The 10830-nt window shown below is 40.8% G+C and overlaps 1 protein-coding gene across 2 annotated transcripts in view; it reads right to left on the bottom strand.

Annotated features, from left to right (window-relative positions):
- RMND5A (required for meiotic nuclear division 5 homolog A) overlaps window positions 1-10830 on the bottom strand; it is a 26147-nt gene that overhangs the window by 2725 nt on the left and 12592 nt on the right. For both annotated transcript variants that reach the window (XM_083833047.1, XM_083833046.1), the window contains exons 5-8: window positions 6109-6275; window positions 5042-5207; window positions 2356-2458; window positions 374-528 (exon numbers count right to left, since the gene is read on the bottom strand). In XM_083833047.1, coding sequence (XP_083689173.1) covers window positions 374-528; window positions 2356-2458; window positions 5042-5207; window positions 6109-6275 — 591 coding nt within the window. The remainder of the gene's footprint in view (window positions 1-373; window positions 529-2355; window positions 2459-5041; window positions 5208-6108; window positions 6276-10830) is intronic.

Genomic DNA, 10830 nt, shown 5'->3' with positions numbered 1-10830 from the left:
CCAGAGGTTTACTTTCCCCACTCCCTTCATTTTCTAAAGTGATGTTTCAACCATTACCAACCTTGCTCCCAGTGAAAAAGTGTGTGCGCAAAAGTCTCTATTTGAATGTGGGACAACACAATGGTGTTTGCAGCTTGGAAAATTACTGTTTGCTACTTTCCTTCACGTCATCTCACTTTCTACAACATCAGAGGGTTTATTATGCTATTCTCCAGCATATTAACCCAGCTATCTGGCTTCAAAGTCATAGCCCAAGATTTACAAGCTTCCCACAATTACGTAATTGTGGACTCAGCTTTCCCCAAATGCCATGCTCTAATCTTAAGATTTGTCCTTGTCTATACTTTGCTTGGAATATAAAAATGGTACTTACTTGCTGCCATTAAACATTTTATTCAAAGCATCTCTTGATATAATATGACCACAGACTAATTTCATAGGTGGATTGTTATCTGTTGTTTGCTGACGGAGAATGGGACAGGCAAATATTGAATGATACCAGCACTTTTTACCAAGGTCCACTTCAATCTGTGAAAGAAATAAAGACAACAATTTATCTTGGGAAACTACATTTCCAGGCAATTATCCCTTTAGGTCATGGCCCTTCCTTAACAGATTTCATAATTGAGCTGTGAAGGCAGCAAAATCCATTGTGTTGATGCCTGACAATTTCCCAGCCAAAAAATATTTAATTGTGATCTAAAAATGGTAATTTATGTTGCTTCTCCCCACCCCCAAGAAAGCAAAGTATTCTGCCAAGAGACATGTGCATTTTCTAGTGCAGATCTGCACTCTGGCAGGAAAATTGAGCTGATGACCCAAGACATTCTGTACTTTATAGCCAGTGATTTCCAAAGTGGTTCAGATGACACATCTCATTTAAGGGGGAAGGCAAGAAAAGAGAAACAGCACACCCCAACACGCCGTTGGACTGATGATGGTAATGTTCTGCAGCTTCCTCAAAGACTCCCCCAGCACCTACCAGTCCCATCAATATTAAAGTGTACCAGAAATTTATTTTCAGTACCAACACAGAAAACACTGGTCCTGATGTCAGGGGTTTTTCTGTACCAAATGATTTCAGAAAATGACATCTCAAATAGAAAAGAACGTGTCCATGATTTCAGGAAAGGATCGACAACTGCAAAAATCTCAGCTTCTGTAGCTGAAGCTCCAGGCTCTGACCAATATTCTGTTCAGACAGACTTAGTCTCCGACAAAATTTGACAATATAACCTCTTCATGCTACTTAATCTCTACCTTTCCTTGATGAAAATAAAGATTTCCAATCCGCATGCTACCTTAGCAGTACACACTGGAGACCATTAAGTTTAGAACATGCAAGGAGGCATATTAAAACCTATTAACCGATCTGCATCTGACAGCAGTCTTTTCCCAAATACTTTCTAGTTAAACATTCCTGTCTGGACAGCATGGCATGGAACTGTTACACTTGGAGGTTCCACTCTCAGTGTTACAGAAAAACAGCTGGGAAGAAAAATAAAAAAATACCACGTGCACTGAAGCTATATACTATATATGAATCTCTTCTATCTACAATCGATGAGGCTAATTCAGTTCATGCCCAATTTGCACTAAATAGGTTTTCTTTGCAAAACAGGAGCAGGTCACTGGAGAGCTGCACACACCTTGTAACAGCTACAAAACAGGGTTTCTTAACAACTGAACTTCATTTTAACTCATACAAAAGAGCTGTGCTGGAAGCATAATGCTTTGGATCCCAATTCAATTCCCACATCCCCAGACGTAGCCCTACATTTTTCACCTCCTATCTGCACGATAAAGTGTCAATGAGAAGCAGCCCACGGAGAGCTCAAGCCTAGCCAGAGGAAATTAATGTCTCTTTGTGAGATGTATTTCCTTCCCAGAGTGGGTAGTCTGGTATAAAACTCAAGGGTCCACAAATGTGTTTGTGAAACTACAGTGTGGTGTGTGTGCATGTGCATTTTCACCAGTGAATTTCAATCTTTACCAGCCGCAGAGGAGGAAGGGGACTCAGCTGTGTGCTTATGTTTTATGCAAGCCCTGTACGTGGGTGTTGTTGAAGACAGTGCCTTGTCTGTGGCAGGCTGCATAGCTGGTCACACCAGTGGCCTTTGTGTGTGTGTGGGTGTGTGATTCATGCTCAGCTTTGCCATGGGTTGAACCTACAAACAGGAAACAGCCACATCCACCAGCCTAGGACAGAAATCCCCAGGTCTCTGTACAGGAGGAAACGTCAAGCCCTGGAGCTGCTGGAGGTGGCAGTCAAATGTAACATCCTGTAACATTCAGCACAAAAAACAGTATTTCCCCATCAGAAATGTGCCCTGGAATAGCTCAGCGTTAACTCACCGGTAGTTCGTCCTTCTGGTTCCAAACACCTGTGCACTGCCTTTGCTCGATAACTGCTTTGATATTAATTAGAGCTGGTAACGCTACACACCCTGCTGAAAAACTGCAGAAAAAGGAAATATTAAGATAATGTACCTTTTAGGAAAGAACCATTTTTTGTATTTCTGTTTTAAAGAGCTTTTTAGATACAAGAGCGCTGTACGTGTCTTTCAGTTCATGTCCAGACTTCTAAGTACCTTTCAAGAGCAAGAGTTCTGGGGCAGACTATCAGTTAGCCTGCCTCTTAGGTTAGGACCCCAAAGGCACTACGCTTTGTACTGAAAACAGTTAACACCTGCTCTGAATCTTGTAATTTAAGTGATTTTCCATGCTACCTATTTTGATTTGAGGTGTACAGGAGGAAAACATCGGATGAACTCATACAGGTACTGGCTATCTATCACAATTATGGAGGACTGCATGAAGTCTAACAAGTAACCCACAGGTGCACACACAACTGATAATCCTCTAATAATACGTAATTACACCATGTAAGGAAACATGCATTTCCACCTTCATCTTGAATCAAGAAAACAGAAGTAGAAAGTCATAGGAAGGTGAGTGAAGGAAGGAAAGCACAACCTGCCATGACTAACAAGAAGGGCAATAAACAACTGAACCAAGCCAGTGCCCTAACAACACTTCTGCCTGCCCTGAGAGCTACCCGTTTCCAGAAATTACCACACGATTTTGAAGTATTTCCCTCTGTTACAACACAAAGCATGACCATGATTTTCCACATCTCAACCCACATTTTGACGGACAATAATTTAAGTCCAGTGACAGGCCTACAGGCCTGGAAATCAGCAGCAACAGAAACAGGATTTGATCTTGGTATCAGCCTGCTCTGTTTTTGGCAAATTATTTTACTATTTGTGCAAGTTTTATTGTCTACAGAAGTCACGACCTTCCTCTCAACTCTGCCCCTCCAGATACTTGTTTTTATGCTTCTCCAACAACACTCTGGCTAGTTTACTTGGGAGGGACGTGCCTGAAGCCTGCCAGTCAACTGGCTGCTCTAAAAATCTGTGGAAATAAAAAGCACTACTGCTTTTATGGCTCTATATGAAAACATCTCTTGAAGAGCCCTATCGGGGTACGCCAACTTAAGGAAATAGTAAATTCAGATGACAATTTGATGTCCTGCGGTCCTTCGAGACCCTGAACCACGGCCTCCTCGGTACAACAAGAGTGTCCCCACTGACTCCACACAGTAATTCAGACCGTGACGCCTTTAGAGAAAGGCCTACTGGAGAAACCCATCAGATTTTTTTCCTTTTTAAATAATAATTAAAAAAAGTGACCACTACTGTTGTTCCAGAAAGCAGTACATTTTATAACAGGGATCTCACTTTAAGCTAGTTTAATTTTTAGAGGATTTGCAGCACACAAAGGTCACCACAGCTTAGAACGGTCTTGTTTATGACAAGAGTATTGATACCACCTATACAGTAAATAAGCTTCAGCACAATCGATTTCATACTAGGCCCAAAGCAAGCATCCAACAAATCCACACATCAATAAGAAGGGTTTTTCCACTCCACTGAAAATCTCTTGGACATTTGCACTGGAAGTTGCGGCATTAGTGTCAACGCATGCACAATGAAAATGAAATGGTGGCTACTAATTTCACTGAAACAGGAAAAAGATGAAAAGTAAAAAGCAAGTTTTAGGTATCTAATAATACTTGTATCTATAAAACTCTGAAATGGGTATAATTTATTCAAGAAAGACAATTTTATCTGAAGCCCTCTGTTGGTTTGGTTGTATTTTATGACAGTAGTGCAAAACGGGAGAAGCAGAAGGTTTGACAATTTTAAGAGAGCTCTAAACTAAGCACAGAAGTCTAATAATATTCACATTCAAACAGTAAATTTATATAAAGAAGTTGTAACGAAGCTTCTGATAAGTACTAAATCTTTCCCCAAAAGATACATAAAATATATTTTCCATTTTATGTTTGAAATAGAAATAAAGACATCAGGCAATTGGCATCCAAAAGAAAAATAGCAGCTAATCTGCATTATCTTCAGAAAAGCTAGGAGATTAGATTGGTTTTTTTCTTAACATTTCTAACAGCCTCGAACAGATTTGCATTTTGTCAGATTAGCTACTGGGCTTCAAAGCGCTTCTTCCTTCTTTGCAAATAAGGTCCAGTAAATAATTTGGAAATTTTAGCGGCTAGTATCACAACATAACACTTGAACACTCTCGTACGGAGAAGACAGGTAAAGTAATGTGTGGATTAAAAAGAGAGATGATCAAGTGCTGACAGAATCATGGCTGAAATTTTAGTTCTTTGCAGTTACACAGCAGGAACAGTTTTCACACGCTTGTGGAAATAAATGGCTGATTGCCACCCTCATCCTTCACACTAATGTCTAAACTACAGAAGCCAAATTCCACCTATGAACGTTTCCTCTTGAGCTGAAAAGGTGCTTCCTCATGAGCTGGGAAAGCACAGCAAACCGAAATATCTGAATTTTAATCTTCACAAATCTTTTGAGAGACAATTATTATCATACTTTTTATTTAACACAAGCTAGATCAGGCTACTTGTCAAAAAGCTGTTTATGTTGTCCTCAACAAGAAACAGAGGCCAAAACACTGTATACCTGGTCTTAAAAGCAAGCGAAAAGCAGCATACCTAACACTGAGAGGTGATTCAACTGAGAGACCCAGAAGAGCACAGGCATCTCTTGTGAAGATGTCACAGATGTCCGCCCACTGATTTGCATCTAATAGATGAACGTACGGAGAGTTCTCTATGCCTTGCCTCAGATACACCAGGCTGCCCATCAAAACCTGAATATCTGCGAGGGACCAGGAATAGTTAGTTATTTCATACTATAAATAAAAGCTAGCGTCTACAGTTTTAGCTTTTACAAGGAAAACAGGCAGAACTGGCACATACATCAAATCAGTAACACATATCCTCACCTCTACAAAAAACAATTACAGCCATCACAGAACAGATGTCTACAAGAACTCCAGTCTACTACAAAAAGATGGAGGGTCTCTTCTCCCCTACAAGCACCTGCATGCTGCCTATTAATTTGTTTTAAAAGGGTTTACTTTAATGCTCTACAGGCTTTCAGCAGCTTTTAGATACAGCCTTTTTAAATTAACCATACTCATCACAAAAGAAAGAATGAACTGTGGCTCTGCATCCAGGAAGAGGCTGAAGTGGGTATTATTGACTAATTCCAAACTAGCATTTTTCAAGTTTTCTGACACATACAGCATACTAAAAATAAGGATTTATGCTGGATTCAATATGCACTGTTTTGTTTCAAAAGTTTGGTATCTCTTTATATTACCCCACGGAGCAGAAAATAGCAGATGACTACTCCAAGAATGTTGCTGTGCATTTTTAACACTTTACCCTGACACCAGGACTATTCCAGATCTCTAATCTAAGCAGCTACTGTAACTATACTAATAACTAATCCAAGTAGCTACTTAAGAAGTCAAAAACCCTGAATTCAAGAAAGTTTGCAGGCATTAAAATGTAACTTTGCACCCTCTTTAAAAAAAGGGGATTTAAATCAGGTCATAAGGATTCAAGTAATGCATATTAAATATATAAATAAGAAGCCTCTAATAAAAGGAAAATAATGGACTAAAACACATTTGGAAAATGATTTGTATTTTCCGACCACATGCCACATCCAAGGGCTTTATTCCCCTCAGTGTGATCAAACCCCTACTCACCTTTCTGATGATTTAGGGCGAACGGCTGGAAGTTTTTTGCATACTGAAGTGCTTCTCTTTGATTTGCTGTTCCACCCATCAATAAACTAATGAAATACAATCTGTGTAGCTTAAACTCCAGCGAACTATTCTGTGCCATGAGCATTTCTCTGTTGGATACCGCCCACCTGGAAGAAACGAGGAGGTACAAAGGGACATGACACGGGAGTAATTAAACGTCAGCCTACACGATATGAAATTATTACAGTTATCAAACATCTATTTCAAGAAGAATATGACTGTTCCCTGAGCTCCTGTTAGCCTGCGTGGAGCCCAGAAAACAGCCAGACCCTTTACAAGTAAGCAGCTTTTACAAGTAAGGAGCTCTGCAGCATGCACAGCACAGGGAGGGTGGCAGTACTTTTGGACTGCTGTATAGCTCGCCTCTGTCTACAAACACACGGCAGCAGAATTCAGGACTCGGTGGCTGGAAGGCAACGCTGACGTGGTCACAACACAAGGGAGAAATATTCAAAATTAATTCCTGTATTTGGATGAATACCACTCTGTCACCAAATCCTAACAATTACACATAGCCTGCTGCTGCTGCATGTTAAACAGGTTTGACCAAGCCTTTCAACAACATATTTTCCAACTTCCTCATTCCCCAAACATTTTCTACTCGGCCACTGTGTTTACGTGCATGTGTATGTTGCCCTGGAGAGGGGAAGTACGTCCATGGAAGCAACAAAGAAAAAAAGATTAAGACGACCTTACACTGAGAGGGTGGGGGGGGGAGCAAAATTCATTTAAATACCATACGTGGCTCTGCTAAACTTTGCTTTCTGTGTTATTTTCAACTTGGACAATAAAAATACTTCTCACTTTCTGGGTCTCCTTCACCATGACGACTCCAATGTTTGGCTCCCTTATAACATGGGCGAATTTTTTAAACAGGCACCAAGTAAAACAAACTGGATTTTTAATGCATTTTTAAAAAGTGATATTATTTAGGTTTTATCCATTTTTTTAAATTCAATTTAGTCAGGCCTAAATCAATCCAATCTTTTCCTCTTAAGAACTTCAAGTTTGTGTTCTTCAGTCACATCTGTTTCTCATTAGTGTTAATTAGTTATACCATTTGCACTGTGGGAGCCCCATCAAGCAAAGAGGAGCTTTTCACTTTTTAGCAAGGAGTGAAGTAGTCTGTCCCTTAAACAGAAGGAGTATATGAGGCTTCTGTTCCTTTTAATCGTTACTAAAATAAGGAAACTAAGCATTCTTACAGTACTGGTAAAGCTTTCAAGGAAAACTAGCCTGAAGATGTACCATTAACAAGCCAAGTCTACCTTCGGTTTGCTTTGAAAGCGTCAGGAGTCTGACTTTACTGGGCAGGCTTTCCAATGGCAGCAGTAACCTTCAGTGAGAGAGAGTGAAAAACGTAGCCTCTGAACCAAGAGCAAACCCTCCTGCCCCTAATTTCTAGCGATTTCAGATGAGCAGCCTCAGAAGACTGCCAACACTCATCTCTACCAGGCATATTCTCACTAACCATGTGGGTTTTGTGTGTTTTTGTTATTATTGTTGTTTGTTGAGGGGGACAGAGGGGTAGCTGTTTGTTTTGGTTTTCTTTTTGGTTTTGCTTTTTGCTTATTTGTTTCAAATGGTCAGTGTCCGTGGTTTAAACTTGGTTTACTGGCAATAAAGCTCACTCCCAACTACGAAAACTAGAGCCTGAAGTCGACAGCCATAAGCCAATAAGCAGCTGAAAGACAAGAAGATATTATCAACAAACAATAAAACTAATATATCAATATGAGGTTGAAGTTCCACGGTCCCATTAATGAGATATTAATCTGCATTGCATCAAAAGGGAGGCATCAAGGAGCCTCCATCCTCTCCCTGCCAATATTCACAACCACAGGCCCACGTGGCACGGTGCTTCATCTTGCTGAGATAGAGTCTGCCTTTCCAAATTAGCTTTTAGGCAGGCCTTCCTTTTTTGTTGTTGTTGTTCTGAGTGGCAGCACAGATTTTTATCAGAAGGGAGCAGCCACAGAAGGAAGGCCTGAGGTGTTTGGACTAGGATGTTCTGTTCCTATTCAAAGGGCTTGTAACAAACAAAAAGCAATAAGCGATGTTTAAAACATTCAACGCACATACTCCCTTATCACAGCCCAAAATCATCAGTAATCACAACATCTGTCTTCCCAACTCCTCTCGGAATGCTGCTTTCACAGCGCCTTTATCTCTGTGACTCAAATCCATCTGAATTTTTTAAAGTATACGTACGGTACGCTACACAAACCACAGATACACAGACCTCTCCTCTAGCTCCCACATGGGATTTAATTAAAACAAATCCCACAAAGCCTAATAAAGATTAAATTAAGTTTAAACCAAGTCCCAAAGGTCCCAACAAATAGCAGGACCTTCCAGCTTTACAGACATATGAGAAGATGATACCTCTTCCCTGGGAGATTATGGCCAAATGCTTTGAACCTGCACGTCATTCCTGCCACAACTTCACACAGAGACCCACCTGGGCTCAGAAAAACCCGAATCCATCTGCAAAGAATCTACGGACTTCCCTCCCCCATCACCAAACTCCAATGAGAAAGGTCACTGGAAATAAAGGGGATCCTACGGAGGCACAGAACTTACACAGCTGTGTGTATGCAGGCCCAGACTGAGCATCTGCAAAATTAAGTTGAAAACCACAAGAAAAAAACAAACGTTATGGCCAGTTGTACTACGTTTAATTCTAAGGTATGATATTAGTAAGTGTTGGAATTTGTGCTAGTAGGAAAATCTGAAGGGAAAGAAACAAAACCAAACAAAACTACAAATGGGGGGGGGGGGGTGTTTTAAATTTGGTATTTCTTTCCATCACCAAAACATTAGAAGTCTTTAAAAAAAAAAAGTTATTAATCTGCCAGCTCCCTTTAGATAGTAGTGACCAGGAGCAACGAGTTTTTGCTCCATTTCCAATACTGAATTTAACCTAGCACCAACTGCAGAGCACCAGCAGAGCCAGAGAGCCCAGTTACTGTTTTCAACCCAACCTTCCACAACTGTACATGGGTACCCTGATACACTCCCCCTTCTCGGTTCACGATACTGTAATTAATAATCCTTGCGTACCTGGTATAGAATCACAGTATGGTTTGGGTTATATCTGTTTCAACAACGCTGTCAGTAGCCTAGCCCTGTAACGGGTCAGTTTGGGACTGCTTTTATGCACCCCTGAAGCTGTATTTATGACAATTTTAGCCATTTGTTAAGCTTTCCACCCAAAGCACAACGCCATCCTTCCAAGCTCCTCTCGCACAGGGCCTCTTTCTCCTGGAGCTGACCGTGCAGTTTCTACCACTCCTCCTGAACACCCATGTCTGCTGTGAAATAATATGGGAAATGTCATATATTTAATACTAATATTAGAAGTATACAACGATATGGTGCTGTGAAATAGTTCACCAGCACCAGAATTTCTGAGGAATAACTGTGCATTCACCACATTTTGATTGTCCTCCCTAACCAGCATGGTTTTTTTTACATAAGCATCCATGCCCAGCACTAGGCAAACCCAGGGGCAGACAGCTTTTGCTCTGAAAAGTGGCATTATAAACAGAAATGAGGCTTGGGGGGGGGGGGGGGGGAACCCGCATGCAAGCTCTGCTAACAATACACCCTATTCTCTATCCACTCAACTGTCTGGGGAACGGGAATAAGGCTTCCTTTGAAGAAGGACCATGCCTTCTCCTTTGTTTGAGGAATATTTAACACGTCGCAGGAGCTACGAGATCTGATGCAGTTGCCTTGGGTTAGCCACAGGGCCTAGCTAATCTGAGATAAAATGAGTTTGGTGACTCGAAGTGGGTGGCCGTAAGAACAGCGTGCTGTCCCTCAGAGCGCGTCCCTTACAACAGCTGTATTGCTACTGGAACTACAGAACTGTGGTATTTCATGCGCTGACATCAGATTCTGGTTCAGCTGTAACATCTTTGGCATTTCAGTGTTGCTTCCCTTCAGTTAGCCAATTCAGAGGCAACAAACCACCTGAGCTTTTCATCCGTGTAACTATATTCGAATACTACTTGGGCCAAACTTTGCGTGACCCAGAGGCATAATCCAGAATTTAGTTCAGGAACACCAAGGTTTGAATATCAGAGTGCCCCCGCAGTTAGTTGCGATGCCAATGACCTCTGAACTGGCATACACCTGCGTAGGTTCACGCTAAAAGGAGAAAAAATGTTTGTTAATATGAAAATGTATTGAATCAAATAATGCAAAAAAGGTATTTTAAGTGTACAAATTATGCTCTGGAATGAAACAAACTCTGAATCTGCTTTATTTCACTGTTTCTATTTTTAGAACAGTATCTTGTTAGTAACCTTCTATTTTTTCTTACTTTTGAGACCAACTTAGGCTTACCAAAGGTCTTGCAACCACAGACTAAAAATAGGTTGAGGGCTGGTTTGGCATTTTCTCGTTTTTAAAATAAAAGCTGTTCTGAAAAGGTATAGCAGTTATGTATCCACTACTGGAAATTATAAAACAGTAGCCCATGAGCTACTTCATCACCTTTCCCTCTTCACTGTCGTTTTCAGCATCAGCTTAGGTGTCTAATAGTTGTAAAGCCTACTCCGGTCATGAAAATATCCTAGCCTAAGGTTGATTAATAACACCTCAGATGCTCTCCCCCATACTTTAGTTCAGTCTGAGCACTCAGAATTATCCACT

This window comes from Anser anser (assembly GCF_964211835.1).
Source record: "Anser anser genome assembly, chromosome: 4".
Classification (NCBI taxonomy): domain Eukaryota; kingdom Metazoa; phylum Chordata; class Aves; order Anseriformes; family Anatidae; genus Anser; species Anser anser.
This window is presented reverse-complemented; position numbering and strand designations above follow the sequence as displayed.